The sequence below is a fragment of the Ixodes scapularis genome, unplaced genomic scaffold (genome assembly GCF_016920785.2).
Source record: "Ixodes scapularis isolate PalLabHiFi unplaced genomic scaffold, ASM1692078v2 PGA_scaffold0__279_contigs__length_252992795, whole genome shotgun sequence".
NCBI classification, from domain to species: Eukaryota; Metazoa; Arthropoda; class Arachnida; order Ixodida; family Ixodidae; genus Ixodes; species Ixodes scapularis.
Genome location: NW_024609835.1, coordinates 252,760,068 through 252,777,981, shown reverse-complemented (window position 1 = coordinate 252,777,981; position 17,914 = coordinate 252,760,068). Strand labels below are relative to the sequence as shown.

The window sequence follows — 17,914 nt, the reverse complement described above, 5'->3', positions numbered from 1 at the left end:
TGCTTGTTCATGTTAACAGTGTCGCGCTCCATACCTCTGCCCAAGACACGGTTGTTCCGGCGCCTTAGAATGAAACCCAATCCGTTTGTTAAAGGGAAACTGAAGCGGTTCTCTATTTGAGAAAAAACATTTCAATGGCCTTCATTCTACCTCCAGGATCAGGAATATTAAGATTATTTTTCAATTTGGTGCACGGAGGCTTCAGAAATTAATTTTTAAAGTACCGCCGAAGCCCCTCCTTCCCGGGGCGTGACGTCACACTAGGAGCGTTCGGAATATCTGCTCTCGCGCATCTTCAGCGCCTGTCAAAGCTATGCACGCGCACTCTTGCTATTTTCAGAAAGGTCAGAAAGAGACGTCACGACTGGTGTCAGTGCGGGGAAATATACCTGGCAAGCTTGCCGTTGCACGCGCTGAACACACGAGCGACACGCGCTTGGAGGCCCGAAGATCCTAGTATGACGTCACGACTGGTCGAATGTTTTTTCGCTTTTTCTCGCTTTTAGTTGCATCTTCAGGGAAAACAAAAGTGATATTCAGATTCACGGGATAAAAATACGCCAGAATTCACCTCTAACTCGTTTTTTTCAAGAAGTGTTTCAGCTTCCCTTTAACGACCGGGGTCCGACTCATCTCCACCGAGCCCCGCGGCTGCTTGAAGCCCCCGCGCGTTGGGGCGGAAGACCACTCGCCGTTCATGCTCTCCCGCAAGCGTACCCCCTGCCGCGGGTCTGCGAGCAAACGCCCAAAAATGGCGACACAAACATAAGCAGACAAAAAAACAATACCGACGCAAATATAGAAAGATAAGCTTTTCTAAAACAAATCTTACTTATTACAAAAAAAAATCCATCGTTACTTAAATCTGGTTTTCTGCGGGGCGTACGGAGAGCAAAATACACGAGACCCAGAAAATGTCCGGGCTCAGAAATGTGCGCAAAGGCGCTGTGCGTGGGAAGCATCACGCTGGGCTACTCATTATTAAAGCTCCCTTCTTTTCACTCGCGTGTCATCTGCGTTGGGGCACTGCCACCGTGTTGTGATCGCTGCACCAAACTGTGCCAATGGGCTCGCCCTGCTACATGCTGCTACAATTCAGCTGAATGTGACGAACTTGTGTCAGCGCTTTGCGAAAAGCTCATTTTGGTTCTTGACTGCCTTCTAATAATTTGGATCTCAGTGCATGCTGGATCTTTACAGTAGGATGGTGCCTACTTTAAATGATTTGTAATATCGGTTCGGATTACATACTGTTCAATTCGACCTTCGTATCAGACTCGACAGTTGTCGGAAGTTCCCCAACATGTGTTGCTCAAATTGCTCGAAGTTTGGGCGGTTTGGCTAGCTCCAGCAAATGTGCTTCTTAATAGGCTCTGGTGCAGTACGGAGAAGCAACCATATTGCGGGCACAGCCATTCTGCATGTAGCGCTTCGCTGCAATGCAGATGCGTTCTCCGTGAAAACACTTTCCGAGTGTGGCATTAAAAAAAATTAAAATTTGAAACGTGGCGCATGTTGATATGACGATGCAACATTGCCGTAAAGTTTTCAAAAGAAACCCACGATTATTATCTGCAACTTCAGTGCCTCGAATAGCTGCGTACATTATTGGTCGGGTCGAGATTGTTTCTTCGGGTTTAAGGTTTAAGAAAGAGTATCTAAGTATACCGAGGTATCCGAGTACCTCAAAATCCCCCCCAAAGGTAACCCGCCCCCTATTTATGGCTCAATTTGCTACTTCGTTTTTAAACACCGAAATATAGCCCACTTCTAGTGATCATAGTGTTTGAATCAACGATGACCTCGGGGTAAATGCGTCTAGTTAGCTATGGCAGGATATAAGCGAACATTGTTGACTGGAAGTACAGTCATCTTTGCTTCATCGCCCCTTGTTGCGGTAACATGTTTGACAGAGACACATAATCTAAAAATAGCATTTTTTCAAACTTTCTCGATAGCACACCAAAAGTTAGCCCTTTCCTTATTTTTACTCAATTTTCTCTCGATTTTAGGTGGGCTATCTCTGGGGCTATTACAGTAGGTATAGGGACGTATGATTTATAGGTTCGTTTTCCATGTGAAATCCCTCGTTTTCTTTTCCCCTCTCTGAAGGCTTTGACTCTTAAAGGGGCTGTGCAACGATTTTAACGTTTAAAGAATTGGCATCTTCTACCTTTGACATTGTTCATCTTGTCACAAAGGACAGAAAGCACACCTCTTTCCTTCGAAATGTTGCGATTCCGCCGCGTAATTCCAAGGTAAAAATGAGAATATTCCCCGACCTGCAGCCGCGAACGGCGGCCATGAGAACCACGCAGCACGACGTCAATGGGGGTCTTGTAGAAAGACAGCAAGTTGTGCAAATAACTGCTCGATAAAAGGTAACTTTTACCGCGAACAGCCGCCGGAAGCCGGAGGGGGACAGAGCCGGACGGGGATGGCCGCACCCGGATGAGACTTTCCTCCTTTCACCACATTGTTCGCGCTGCACCACCACGTAGTCAAGCGGTCGCGAGCGGTTGAGTTCTCGCTGCTCACTGATGGCTCTAGAGAGAGAGCTTCACCGGAACCCCGCGCGACCCCCATCGACGTCGCAGCGCACATGACTCGGAAGATGCTGAAGGTGTTGAGAGATGCCAAAAACCTCCATCTTTGTCCATTTTTAAAATAAAAACTAGGACATGCAGGCAAATGCGTTTTTTTTTTTTTACTTCGGAAAGGTCAAGACACCAACTCCCAAATTATTTAAGCAAAGCACTGAAATTGTTGCACAGATTCTTTAGAGGTCACAGTCAATTGTAGTTTAAAAAATTTTACTTTATGATTAATTGGAAATAAAGTAGTTTAAATTAAAACGAGACTAGCTTATGCTGCGGATGAATGGAAGCCTGGCAATAGACTTAACGAAATCTACCGGATTTGAAGTAAGCACGTTTATTGCCCACATACAGCTTTTACGTAGCCATGAAGCCATCGACGCGTAGAAGGTTACTGGTGCACTATAATGATGGAGGCTTCTTTTGAAAGGAAATAAAAATCACATTATTATTGCGACTTGCAACAAATGTTTACAACAAAGAAATGCTATTGCATTTAAGGGGGGACACTACCTTGAATTGCACCGTTTTTCAAAAAAATGCATATTCAGAACTGCAGAGTTTTGGCATGTTGAAAGTAGTGAAAGCGCACAATAAAGACAAATACGAAGACGGAGAGGCAAACAGGACGAGCGCTGTATTTGTCTTTATTGTGCGCTTTCACTACTTTCAACATGCATAACCAACTCGCCTGCATCGCCACATTAGTAGAGTTTTGGCATATATGGATAACAAGGAACATCCTCACAAAGTCTTGTATATGTGCACTGACAAACAATGTCAAAAATAATTATTCTTTGTAGGTTGGTGAGGTGTGCTGCACTGCGCAGCACTCGTCACCCACTAGTGAAAATAGCTGAAAGCAATGTCAGTATATCTGAAGAAGTTTGACGAAGACATCACCTACCTACACTGCTGGAAAGGATTTCTGACATTTAAGACGAAAAAAGTAATTTTTAAGACGTCATCTTGAAACTTCAAGTGCATTCATCTCAGCTTCACTTTTTGGCACCACAACCTTAATAAAACAATCGTTTCAGTATGAAACTACCGAGAGACTTGATATCTGCGGATTATATGCCGAAACTTTATCGAGCCGGTTACTATGAACTTTGATTTTGCATTTTCATGTTCCTTTATTATGAAAAATTGTAATTTACAAAACTTTGCAAATTAAAAAAAAAATATATATATATATTTCATAATTTTTTTCTTATTAAGAAGTGCTTATTTTTTAATATTTCTTTTCATAGTAACCGGCAACAAGTATTCCAGTATGCATTCGACCAGAAAAATACGTGGTTCTCAACACCATTTCTCAACGATAAATTCATTGAGCAGATTCCATGCAAAGCTATGCTTTACTTCGTTTGGGGGGTATAGGACCTCACAAAATAGGTTCACAGGTCTGAAACTTTGCATGCCCTCCTTCTATATGGCTACAAACACCTCCTGCTAATTTCACGCCGATTGAGTGAGCCGTTTAAAAGTAGACATGCCCAGGTAGTGTCCCCCCTTAAAAACTTGTTATTGTAAACGTTCTCCCCCCCCAGAAGACTTGCCGCGTAAGTGTCATCTTGAGGTTTTTATGCCGACTGGACGCAGCTGGTGCCCAGTTGGTGGGGGCGGCGGAGCTCTCTGCCTGTCTCGGCCACATTCCGGGATTGAAGCCTGGACTGGGCAGGTATCTGTGGCGGAAGCAACTATCATTCTGTCTCGGGTTATCTAGCGTCGTGGTGAAACACCCGCCAAATTTTGGAACGGCATGCTTGGGCACATGTTTTCCTATATGTCATCGCAACCCCGATTCGCTCCACATGCTGATTTTAAGCTCGGACTTTGTTATTGCAGAGATCGAGAGCGGTCCTGGCTTTTCCCCACGGGTGTTCGTGCGCGATCTTGGACGAGGTAAGCCTTCTCAGTTTTAAAAGCATTGCCCGTGCCTACAAGCAGCTCCAAATCTGCTAATTTATTGAAAGCAGAACGCTGGTCTTGGAGCTTTCTTCCCTATTTTTGAACACACCCAATTAAATTGTGCAAGATTATCAAATTTTTCTACTGATTTCAAATATATGGCAAGTTTGTAATCAGTGGGTTAGTTCTCGGGAGAATTATAACTAATCCACCTTCCAAAAACAATAGGAAAAAAACGTTCGTAAAAAATTACTTGTTTACGTATGGCTAGATACTGCAAAGCTTGTATATAATATGATGTTGGAAGTCCTTTTTAGATTGAACCGTTATTAGTGACTTTACAGCACATTGAATTTCAGTGTTCAATGTGTGGCTACTAAGCAATAAAACGATAGTTCACTCGATAATTTTCCTACACCCATATTAAAAGATCTGCTCGCAAGATTGTATACTTAGAAACTTTAGCTACATATTACCAACAAAAGATATTTTTCTGTCTGCCCTAAAACCTGAGATATCCCTTTTGAAAATTTGCAAAGTTAAAAATTTGTGTTTTGAGAAAGTGACATTTTAGGATCAACTTAAATGCGATTTCAGCCTGCATAGATATTATGGCTCAAATATTAATCCGCGAAATAAGAAACTTGGCCGATCAAAAGAAAAATGCCTATACATTTAAAAATTGACAATTCCTCCTTCCCCCCCCCCCCCCCCCCCCCCCCCCAAAAAAAAACAACAACAACAAACACCAGTTATTTAGGATTGTTTTAGCTCCAAAGACCCATGTCTCCCCTTAATTGTTGTTGGCAAAATACTCAAACCACTTTTCAGACCCCCGATATTTCTAAAACAACCGTTAAAATGCTCGGGTAATGAGCACCCAGAGAATTTTGAAGCACTAGGGAAGGATGTTGAGACGTGGGGTGCTCTGCCAAGTCCCCCTATTTCGAGGGTATGGGCCAGTCCATGCTTTCACGCCCCAAGTGTGAGTCCCCCGTTCCTGCCCTCTTGTCACCCTCCAGTTGGAAAGCCACTCGGGGATCATCCCTCGACTAACCTGCGACTCTTGTTTGAGGTGGTGCGGAAGAGTCTACAAAATAGTATTGTTGATGGTACATTCGTACGTGCTTTTACATTAAACACCCCGAGGAATCCTGGCATTTGTTGCGCAGTTGAGTACTTTGGTGTCTGTAGGGGGCAGAACTACACACGTCGCTCCCCCGCAGTACTGCTGTGCCACCGATGAAGCGCAAACAATGCAGCGAATCGTCTTTTTTGTAGGAACCCTGAGCAGTTTTCAAGGCTTCGAAATTTATTTCTGCACAAAAGTGCGGAGCTAATTTAAATTTGAAATAGTTTTGTATGCATTTCCTCTATCGATTTTGTTTACGATACTCTTTCGCCGAAACGTAAAGGGCAAGTCCGGTTCATTTTACGTGTTAAGAAAAGAGTGCAACTCTCTTTAGTATTGTCTAAAAAGACTACGCGTCAAATATTTCGATCTAATTCCGCCTAAAAGATAGTCGAACTGATGAGCAAAGTTTGAGGCTTGCAAAATGACCAAAATCGGCTAATCCTAGCGGGCGAGACGTGGCAGAGCCAATAGCGCGGGAAATGCCACCGTGTTGGCACGGCCCACCCTTCGCTACCGACGTGCTCGGGGCACTTGGGGAGATTTGTTTTCTTGTTTCGCACTTTTTGAAGCAAAGCTTTGAGGCGGCACCAGCAGAGCGCTCATCATTGACCACGTGATTCGCGGAATGCGCCTGCGCTCGTGTGTTCTGTGCAAGCATGCGTCATTGCCAGCAGCGTTTGTCGCGTGCGAGACAGCCAGTTGGCGACGTTGAACACGGCGTGCTTCTACAAACCCGTCGCGACATAATTACGTGTAGTTTACTCCACTTTACCGAATGGACTGCCTGTCATTAGAGTTAACACTTTCTGCCTTGCGTCCGGCTGCCTGTTACATGACATCACGATTTGTGCCGCGTGATTAGAGTATTCAACAGTGATGCAGCTTCTTCACACATTCCATGAATTTGCTACCGTAGTGGATGATGGTCAGGTGGGTGCTATTTTTTTAAACTTAGCGAAGGCTTTTGGTAGTCTCTCGCGTCATAAATTACTGCATAAACTTAATCAGGTACTGGAAAATGACTGTCTATTGCAGTGGATTAACTCTTACCTTAGAGACTGTCAGCAGTATGTTGGTAGATAGGAGTCTATAGAAATGCCTCTTCTTTCAGGAGTGCCCCAGGGCTCGGTGCTCGATCCTTTGCTCTTTTTAATGTTTGTTAATGATCTGTGGGTGGTCCACCCATTAATTCGGTGTCATGTTTTGCTGACGATTGTGTTCTGTTCTCCGAAGCATCCTGTATTGCCGATGAGGAATGGTTAAATGATAATCTGCACATGGTATTCTCCTGGTGTGGCGAATGAATCTAAATGTAAAGGAATGCGTTCAGATGATGCTAACACTAAAGAGGTCTCCACTTGTGTTTTAATATGCTATAAACTTAGTTCCTTTAGAAATAGTCACTTCATATAAGTATTTAGGTGTAATCTTGACGTCGAACTTAAGTTGATCTGCTCATTTTGTGAATATTATAACAAACGCTCCCCGTAAACTGTGGTCTTCACGAAGCAATGTGTCACTGTACTGCAGAAACAAAGCTTGTGGCTTACGCTTCTTTGATTCGTCCACTATTGGAATATGCTGATATTTTATGGGACCTGCATTTTCGGACATCCATTGATAAATTGGGAGGCATTCAGAAGAAGGCACTTGGATTCATTTATAATGGCAGGGATACGTCCATGTTGTCCTTGTATGCCTCATCTGCATTACCACAGTTAACATATTGAAGGAAAGTCAAGCGCTTGAAGTTTTTGTATAATCCTATACACAATAAGATTGGGTTCAATTTCAACGACTCTAAAATACAACGACAGCCATGACAAGGTGGAAGCTCACAAATTTTCTTCATGGGTTTCAATGTGAAAGACATTTTGATATATTTTTTTTTCCTAGAACTGTCCGTGATTAGAATGACTTGTCTCAAAGTGTGACAAGTCTTGCTACGTATGATTGTTTCACTAGAGCTTTAGGCGATTCTGTATATAAGTAAACATACTCAAATTGAGCAATACTTTTGTATAATTTAAAATGCAAAATTTTATATTGTATATCTTTACCATGTGTGCCCTGCAACCACAAGGGTGGGCCGGCAGTATTCCTGAAGTAAATAAATAAGTAAAAATCTAGGTGATGACACAGGAACAATGTTGGTCGCTGTGGGCAAGGTTTGTTTGTAGTGAGCTTTAAACGAAGATTGCGCAATAAATATTACACTTTTTTAAGATAAATTTCATGGAACCATTTATTATTACCTGGAGATATATAATTGACCGTGAACTAAAATTCCTTGATTGCTGTTGCGAAAGTTGGGACATGCCATTTTAATGCCCAGACAGAAGACGAGAAAGAGATAACATTCTCTTTTTTTTTTCTCAGCATATAAAACTTATGTTTGGAGAGCTGAGAAATAACATGAAGAAAGAAACAGGAGAATGTTATGTTCGAAAAACTAAGAATTACTAGAAAGGACGAAAGATGACGTTGCTGACAGTAAACCACTGAAACAACCTCAAGTAGGGTTGTTTCATTTCTTTATTTAGGGAAGGTTTTTATATGCTGAGAAGAAAGACCAGAAGGAAACGCTGCCTCTTTCTTGTCGCCTGTATGACTATTGAAACAACAGTTGTGAGTTAGCACGTGTTTCGTCAGTGTGTGCCTGAGCTTCAGCATATCCAACGAGCCCACCTTATTATTTTGGGGCATGCACCAGGGTAAAACTGTTTTTATAATAGCAATGTTCTTTTAGACGCATTATTGCTATAAAGTATAGTAGATTCTTTTGCAACAAAAAAGTAATTTTTTAATTAATTTTTTGCGAGAAATTGCAACTACATAAGAATGCTAGGCAGAGAGGACGGCTAGGCCTACTTCTCAGAACAAATGTGGTGGTGGGCGAGGACACAATCTCAAGAACAACGCACATGATAATGGCTCCAATTTATGCCTTTCTGGGTTGTTGGGCGTTCTTCAAATGCCTATTTGAGTAGTTTGGCAGACATATTTGGTCCTTACATTACAGGGGCACTCCGCTTCATTTTTGTTTTTGAATAACAATGCAGTCCAAAGACCACATGTCGAATGTTATGACCTAGTTCTGTCTAAATGTCTCTGAAAGGGGCCAGCAAACTTTGCAACGCGCCAAGTTGCCGAAATCGGCTGACTCAAGCGGGAGAATTCAGGCGCAACCAACGGTGCAGTCAAGGCTATGGCATGGGCGTAGCCAACATTGAGCTAAACGTCATAACCGCCGTCATCGTCTCACTGTTTATGATTATTCTCGTAGTTTTGTTCACGCTACATGCGCAGACGGATGCCGCAGCTGTGCAGATGTCGTTGAATATCGTAGACACCAAGATGTGGTGAAGTGTGCGGTGCAGACGACACTTGCGCCTGGCACACGCCCACCCCAATCCCGCCTATTGTTGCGTAGTTTATCACCTGACATCTCGTACCACGTGATAGCCATGTTTTTGGCGGCCCGGGGTCAATTTTGCCAGACAAAGCCAACGTTTCGGTATCCCAAAATTTTCGGAATTGAATGGAGTTGCCTTTTAAATATGAAAATTCAAAGGTAATAAGACAACCTAAAACACAAAATCATTTTTATTTTTTGCAGAACATTGCCTTTTTTTGTTTGCATTTCCCTTTGAATGGGGCTAGAACACGAGAATTCAAGTGATAGGTTATTATTGAAATGGAATGCTCATAGGCTCCTTAGATGAACAGCAAATTTTGGTATTTTTGGAGCTTAATTGCAATAATCAATTTATGAATTTTGACAATTTTCATCTGGCAACCAGGCAGCACCGCTCAAGTTCGTCACACCACGGTGCCCATAAACCATGTGGTTACGAACGCTCTCTCATTCTAGGCAGTCCCACAATCGCCTCGTCTTGCCGCGGTACGATCAAAACCGCTCGCGCAACTCGGCAATCCCGATGCTATTCTCGCTCTCGCCCCCGCCCTTTGACCTTCGACCCTGCGTGCGTCCACGAGATTGTCCCGGACGACAACGACCGCGAAGAGTTTGTCCGTGACTCGCCGTCGCCGGGCCGGAGCTGGTGGCCAACGGGTCACTCTCAAAATGAACAGCTTCCAAGATCTCTCGATAACAATCACTCTCATTGATGCTAGTGTCCAAGACTTGGACAAGGCGAACTTTGCCATTGACGTAATTTTTTTCACGAACCGCAAGCTCGAAACGCAGAATGTAAACGAGGAAGTTGAAGTCTGCGAGTGCTTGCGAGGGGATGCCGCGCAGCTGGCCAGTGATGTCACCAGCCATTCAGCCGCGGCGGCCTTTTCGAACGGGGCGATTCCGAAGTTCCCGCATATAAATTGATTTATCACAATATTTTCGAACCAAATGCAGTGGGATACAGCAAACTTTCAAAAATACGACCTCGACGGGACCTCGAAATTTGGTCGAATTATCCGAATGATTGAATTAAAAAAGGGCAGAAAAACGGTTCAAATTAAACTTCCTTTTATTATCCAAAGTACCTAGAGATGGTCTGCTGCCATCTGCGCTTAGAACGCGTGTCTAAAAGCATGCTCCGGAGAACAGCGTAACTAAACGTCATGACCCCAAGAAATCGTGCGCTACAAAAAAAAAAGAAAAAACGAAAAGAAGAAGTTTTACAAGCCGACTTTGACGCCAAGCAGCCAGACCGTCGGGGACAAATAAAAAAAAAAAAAGCAAAAGAGAAATTTGCGCTTTCTGACGTGTAAGCTGGAAAGCTGGACCGCACACAATGCTACAGAAAAGCACTTTGAGAGCGCGCTGAGGAAGCTTTACGAGCGAGCGAATTTGGCGCCGGGCGGCCAAACCGTCAGCGCCAGAGGAAAAATAACAACAAAAGAAAGGAAAAGAGAGCTCGCGCTTTCCGGCGCATGAAATGGACCGCACACGATGCTACAGAAGAGCGCTTAGAGAGCACGCCCTGTCTACGCGCCCGACCACATGCTGTGTTCTCCGCACTACTCCACGCTAGATTGGTTGCCCTGGCTCGTGTCATTTGCTATGGTCCATCTCAACGGCATAAAGGAGCAAGGGCATATTTGCGCACGTTCGGCTTTGCAGCAAGGGGCCCGTGTTTCACCGTACGTTACTGCTTTTTCTGCCGTGGTGCCCTGTAACGTGAGCCCGCGCGCATTCGCTCGGGACGAATTATCCGATGCGGAGTCTTCCCGAGTTCAAACTGTCAAACTTGTCCTCCCATAGAAATGTACGGGCGCTTGCCGGGACCTTTGAACACGATCGAATTAAACGAAAAGTCGAATTAACCGAAGTCGAACTAACGAACGTTTACTGTAATAGGAACATACAATGGGTCCGAGCAGTATAGTTATCTCATCTCTTATTTTTGCTATGTGCTGATTTCCTTTAAGAAATACAATTTTAAGCTGCCCAAAAATTGGGCTTTCATTTCGGTCGCATCTCCACAACGCATCACGGAACCCACTTGTGCAGCAAAATGCTTGTTTTTCTGGATTCGCCGAATGCAGGGTCAACTGTACTTGAATGCAACCGAAATGGAACCTTCGGGTTGTCTGCACGTTGTGTGTGTGCCTGGCGTCAACAGTGAACCCCCCGCAAAGCTTTTTGGTTGCTCTTGATACGCCGTATTTTCGTTACTATAATTTGCACCTGGTGCAATAATCCGCAGCAACAAATATTGGTTGAAAAAAAAAAAAGCTATTTTTCTTAAAGGGACACTAAAATTTTAGAAATTAACATCTTTTTAAGTGTTTTTGGAGCACCTCTTTTTTTCCTTTTAAATTTCAACAACAATTTAAAGAAAATTTTGTGAAATATTTACGTTGTTTTACGCAATTTAGGTGAAGGTAGCTCACCCTAACCCCTGCCCAGGAGCGTCGCCAGCTACACTCCACTTCTCAGCTTTCATTGGTTGGACGTGAGGAATGTTTGTTGTAAATCTGTTTCCCCGTGCCTTGGTAGTCTTTTATTCTACATTTTCTTCTTTTGTTTGGGAACCAAACTTGTATACAGATAGTCAATATTGTTTTCAAGAATAAAACGAAATCGTCTATCCCGCTTTGGTTTCAAACGATAATGAACGTGGCTGCCAGCGTTTGCGGCGAGCAGTTTCTCACACCTCATAACTTTTTGAGCTGGCCTGTTTTTATGAGTCAGAGTCATTTCGCGTTCACAGACTTGTTTAGCGGAAGATATCCTCAACCGATGTAGTTTGCAGCAAACAACTGTCGCAGGTACACGTCTTCAGAAGCGCTGTGCCAGTACTTGCTTTCGTAGCGAGACTGGTGTAAAACTATTTTGCTTGATCTGGCTCGATTTGTTAGCGTTTGAATGCTGTATCAATGTGCTGATTCCCGTAAAAGCGGCTTTGCTACTCTGAGAATCGTGCAGCTGTCGTGACTGCGACCACGGTTTCAGTACTGAGACACAACCTACGCAGGTAAGAATTTGCGAGCCATTTGGTCAGAACAAATCTTGTGTTTGCCTCAAGTCAGGTTTGTCCAAGTGTGTTTCCGTCATTTGTTTAATTTTTTTATTTAGTACATACTGCCTACCTTGGGGTCTAAGCGGGGTGGGTGAAAGGATGGATCGCAGTACACAAACAATAATAAACATGGAAAAGTAAAGAAATAAAGAAAACTTCTGCGTAGAAACACACACATTAAAAATATACATATATATCAATACCTACAATATCACATCCCATTTGCATAGTAATAACAATAACGCATGTTCTTCCTTTTTTTTTTTTTTTGGAATAATATGGAAGTTTTACATAATAAGAGGGCCACACTCATACTACAAAGCTCCGAGGCTCACTCGAACAGGAATGATTCTAAAGATGATGAATTGGGGAAGGAAACAACTCCAAGGGCAATGAATTCCAACCGGTTATTGTCCGTGGAAAGTATGAAAACGTAAATATATTAGTATGCGCGAAATGGGTGTTAAGGAGTAACATTGGTTGTGTCTTGTTGATCTGGTTGAAAGCTGACTGACGTATAAACAAGGACTAAGAGAAACCTTGGAATTGACAAGCTGATGAAGGAAATTTAAATGGGAAATTTAATGCCGGTGCTTTTTATTTGTCTGCATTAGCAGTGATGGGGAATCTGTGCGTTTTAATGTTGTTTTTTTTTTTGTAAATGGATCCCAGACTACGGAACAGTATTTGAGCTTCGGTTAAATGAGGGAAATGTAGGCTAACAATTTAACATTTGTTTCGGAAGGCCCTTAGCTCTCAAGTTTTAAACAGTGCACCTGGCTTGGTAGAGCTAATATTTTTAGGTCCCGTTTTAATTGTCTGTCGTGATGCTCACCCACTTTGCTCACAGACACCATGCAAGAAAGCAACGTGAACAGAAAAGCTGCAATGACTGCATATTTGATTTGTTCATTTTTTCGTGTTTTTTTTGTTGCACATTGACAGACACTTCTTTTGGACGATGGCTCATGCACGATGAAATGCTAGAACAATGTTTCATGGTCCCATTTTGCAGCATAGCAGACTGATTTAGATGGGAGCAGAATAGCAGACTGACGTAGCTGAAAACGGACACTGACACGCGGCTTTAATAACCGCGTCTTATGGGCATTGCAGACGGCAATAGACGGTGGTGCAATGGTAGACGACACCGTATGCTGCCACCTGTCTAACCACTTGACTAGCAGACAATGTCAGACGGCAGACTAGATGCACCAAACGTCGCGCCAGGCACACATTAGGCTTGCAGACATGTTCAGGCGAGCCAATCGAGTGGTAATGGGTGGGACCACCAGTTTTTGGGCAAAGACTGAAGCGGGTGGCAAACTCCACCTAAATTGGGCCTGATATTGTATATATTGCAAAAAATAAAAAATAAAAAAATTGGATAAAAAAAAAGTCCTATATAAACCTTTAAAAAGAATGTTATTTTTTGGTGCATCGTGCACATTTGTTGCCTAGTCTGCAAGTAAAAATTTTCATACACAGCAAATGTACACACATGCTTGATTTATTAGCTCACAAAGAATCTGTTATCATACATTATTACCATATTCTGTTCTTCACAAAATCTGTCAAGTATCGTCATAATAAACAATCTAGAAAAAACAAATTCATGTATAAAGTGGCTCGGCAACGTCTTCGTCCAAATGGGCTTGGTGGTCGGGCGTGTCGTACGGAACGAATCCCCATTCTTTTGAGCAGTCCGAAATTTCTCTTTCGAAGGAAGACAGATTCGCCGGTATCACGAACGACAGTTCTTATGTAGACGTCCCATGTCCGTCGTCCGCTGCCGTCGCCGTCCAGCCCGTAGTTCCCACGATATGTGATACGACATGTTGAGAATTACGCAGTGAACACACAAAATGCTTTTAATTCTCTGTGCAACTTTCTTTTTTTCAGTCAGCGTATTTGCAGATTAAATGAAGCCGCAAAAATGGGTTTCATATTTTTTTCTATTTTTAATGTTGATTGGGTGCCTTCAATGACCCACGACTTTGATTAAATTCAGTGGTCATGTCTAAACCTTAAGAATCGACGCGTGACCACGGAGAAGAGAGTGAGTGCGACTCAAAGCAGCCAGTTCTCGATCGGCAGTTTTCGAGCAGAAAGAAGCCGAACTTCGAGTCGTGATTTCTGTTCCTGGTAGTTGGGCTGTCATATGTCATGTACAACTAAAAACCTCGGCGAGCATAAATACCCTGTCAGTGTCCCTTTAAACGAGGAGTTTTTGCTGTAGCGACAGACGGCAGCAATGATAGCGAGACCCAGTTGTATTTCACTAGCATGAGCAGTGCAATACAAATATAATGACGTTATCTTCATGTCAATTCATTGTCAATATTTCTTTTAACCCCCCCCCCCCCCCCTCTCCCGTCTTAGAAAATCTTCCGGATTTGGTTTCTCCAAACTTGGCGGATAAATAGTCCGCAACTGTAGACAGTATGCTGCGCTTAAATTTTCAACTTTCAAACGTGTAGTCTGCCGACGACAGCTTGGTAGGTACGGTAATTATATCCACTGGCCATGTTAGCAGTAGTGCCGTTCTGTGTACCATACGACGGCATTTGCTCGCGGTCGTTTCAGACTGGTTGTCGTCCATCGCGTTCAGATCGACAAACGGAGGGAAGGCCAGTGAACGTGCCAATGAAACGGTGCCGCGACGTGTTTTGCGAGAAGTTTTGCCCTTTAGTTTCCCGTTTGCCTCGATGTCTGGACAAAGCGTGCTTTCCGTTCCGCCTTGTGCACGCAGCACTGGGCAGCCGTGCCTGCCTGACGAGCCTGGAGCAGGTGCGGCAGGGGCCCTTCACACTGGAACATGCCCTCCCGAGCTACCGCTGGTCGTGGGAGGAAGCCAGTGCCACCTCTCGGAAGCTGGCCGACCTCTGGGGCCCCTGCATCGCCCAGGTCCGCCAGGAGATGGAACACCAGAGGGCGCTCTTCGAGGGACGCGCCAGGTACTACTAGTCACACCGCCAGCTCCTTTGTCCAATAAACATGTCCAGCCCACGTCTTCTGGGTACCCTTTGTTTGTGCCTCGATGCGGTCTTGAAACACGTACACCAGCCTGTCCATCTCCTGGCTGCCTTAAAGGAGTCAAGGTTCTGGTTTCTACCTCTGGAGTAGGAGGGAATGCGGGGAAGTGCGAGGAAATAGTCTCGGCTACATTGCAACAGAGCGACCCGGTGTTTTCTGTCCTTAACCCGTGGAAAAAATTGTTGCAGAATTAATGTAAGCTGCAGTTTCCAGCTGGAAATTAGGATTTCAAGCCACATTTTTGGCTCAATTATCTGGCACCAGATGGAAATGGGTGCTGCACACTGGCTGGAAATCAGTAATTCCAGCTGGAGCACCAGTTTTGCTAGCTTGGAAGTGCATGACCCAGCTGGAAGTTTCCCAGCCAGATAGGGAAAAATATCAAGTTGGCTGGAAAAGCCTATTTCCAGCCAGGGCAACTCCGTGCTCGAGATTAAGGGGGGGGGGTTACATAATAAAGCAACTGCCGTGATGCGATTGCTGTGCCAATTGCGCCAAGCTGCGCCAACGGGCTAACCCTGATACAGCCTGCTACATTTTGCTGAAATATGAGTTATCTGCGCCAAACCTGTGCCAAAGAGCAAATTTCGGTCGCTTTTCAAACCGAAACTAAACTGAGTACCGTAATTGAGCATGTACCTAGCAATTGAGCTAGGCAGCGCAAGCGGCCGCCCGACACAAAGTACCCTGCATCAATCGTCTATCCGTTCTTTCATGGTTTTTACCACCGTCTCTCGTTCCGCGCCCTCGTCGTCTCGTCCCGCGTCTTTAAAATTTTTGCAACATTAGATGCACTGGTTAGATGCAAGGGTGTGTGGAGGCTCCAACGCCAGCGTGCCGGGTACCAGCCATGCCGTCATGCTGTGAAACAAAACCACGTTTTTGCACGGCGGGGGTCAGTTTGTGAGCTGAAGCACTCACCCCTGAAAGCAACGGCAGTGGGAAAACTATATTTGGTCCCTGCCTACCAGTCATTGTGGTTGCCTGATGTCGGGTGTTGCCGTCCCCACGTCGCTGCTAATATGGCGCTTTCTAAGCTGAAACGTAAGGACCACCGCAAGGTAATCAACATTCTTGTTCTTGTTTAACTCACACTCTACTACAAAAATCTCCCTTTAACTCAGACTGCTGTGTCGAAGTATTGATTACCTAGATTCCTCTAGGTAGGTTTTCTCTTGAGAAAGGCCCCGGTACGTGAAAAGTCTGCCGCGAAAGAAAGTTGGTGAAGAGAAGTGAGCTAAAGCAATAAAAGGCAATGTCTGCTCGTTGAGCCTGCACAGCGCGCTTGTTTGTCTCGAATTCAGTAGTTGCACAAAGCGCTCCAAGAACTTTTTGGCCCTGACTCGTGATTTTTTGCATCGATGCCCTCAGGGTTCTTGTTCTCTGTGTGTTTAGCTTGTACCTGGCCTGCCGGCCTGGCAAGTACGCGCCGCTGAACTGTTCTTTGTCGTATGCTGGATCGTTGCATTTTGGGGAACCAGTTGGCTACAAAGCGGAGTGGCATAGTTTCAATCGAACAACCGTCTCCGCTCGCACGACAAAGCCCGTGCAATTGCAAGCTGCCGAAGTTGCCCTCACGCGCATGCAAACATGATTAGACGACAGAGGCACCATCCGGGACGCTTGCAATCCATTGCTTTACATTTGTTTGCTTTTGACGATAATATGGCTCGTCGGAAACCAGTAAAACAGTGGCAAATGGTTTTTCGGAATTGCTCGGCAACGCAGTGATGTGATTGCTGCGACAATTGCGCCAGGGTGCTAACACTGCTACATCCTGCTACATTTTGACAAACATGAGTAATCTGCGCCAAGCCTGCGCCAAAGGACCTATTTTGGTCGTTTTTGGAAACCGAAACTAAACTGAGTACCGTAATTGAGCATGCATGAGCGAGGTGCCGCATGCGGCCGTCGGACACAAAGTACCCTCCACTAATTGTCCATCCGGTCTTGCATGGTTTCCCCGCCATCTCGCGTTTCGCATTCTGGTCGCATGGAGACTAGAAGGGTAGGAGAGGACATGACGTCAGCCGCATAGCCTCCACAAGCCATGCTCGCTTGACGCCTCGCCTCTTTCACATTTTTCTCGGGTCCATATCACAAGAGCGAATGACATTTTAGCGAACGGCGACATTTGAGCGAATGGTCGTTTTAGCGAATAACGGGGGCGCGCGTTAACCCATCCGTCGCGCTGCGCTTTACGCCGCTTCGCGGCGACAGTCTGCGGCAACTCATTACAAAAATATGAACTCACTTGGCCCACCCGAAAACGCCGCTTCGCGGCGTCCGACTATTCGCTAAAGTGTCGTTCGATGAAACGTGGGCGTTCGCTAAAACGTCATTCGATCAAATGAGTGCCTCCCGAGAAACGAAACCACGTTTTTGCGCGGCGGGAGTTACTTTGTGAGCTGAAGCAACGGCTGTGGGAAAACTATATTTGGTCGCTGCCTTTCAGTCACCGTGGTCGCGCGACTTCGAATGTTGCCGTCCCCACATCACTGCAGATATGGTACTTTCTAAAATGGAACTAAGTACCGCCGCAGGTTCATCAACATTCCTGTTCTTGTTTAAAGCATACGTTACTATAAAAGTCCCTCTTTAACCGAGACAGCTGTGTTGAAGTATTGATTACCTAGGTTTCTCTCGGTGGGCTTTCTTACGAGAGGGACCCCGGTACCTGAGAAATCTGCCATGACAGAAAGGTGGTGAAGAGAAGTGAGCTGAAGCAAATCAAGCAATGTCTG

The 17,914-nt window shown here is 44.7% G+C and overlaps 1 protein-coding gene across 1 annotated transcript in view; it reads left to right on the top strand.

Annotated features, from left to right (window-relative positions):
- The window catches only part of LOC8036487 (probable tRNA pseudouridine synthase 1), a 39,568-nt gene extending 24,407 nt beyond the window's left edge, over positions 1–15,161 (top strand). Inside the window, exons 6-7 of the mRNA XM_040215936.2 lie at positions 4,449–4,505; positions 14,887–15,161. Of these exons, the coding sequence (XP_040071870.2) occupies positions 4,449–4,505; positions 14,887–15,101 (272 nt within the window). The 3' untranslated portion in view covers positions 15,102–15,161. The remainder of the gene's footprint in view (positions 1–4,448; positions 4,506–14,886) is intronic.
- The last annotated feature ends 2,753 nt before the right edge of the window (positions 15,162–17,914 follow it).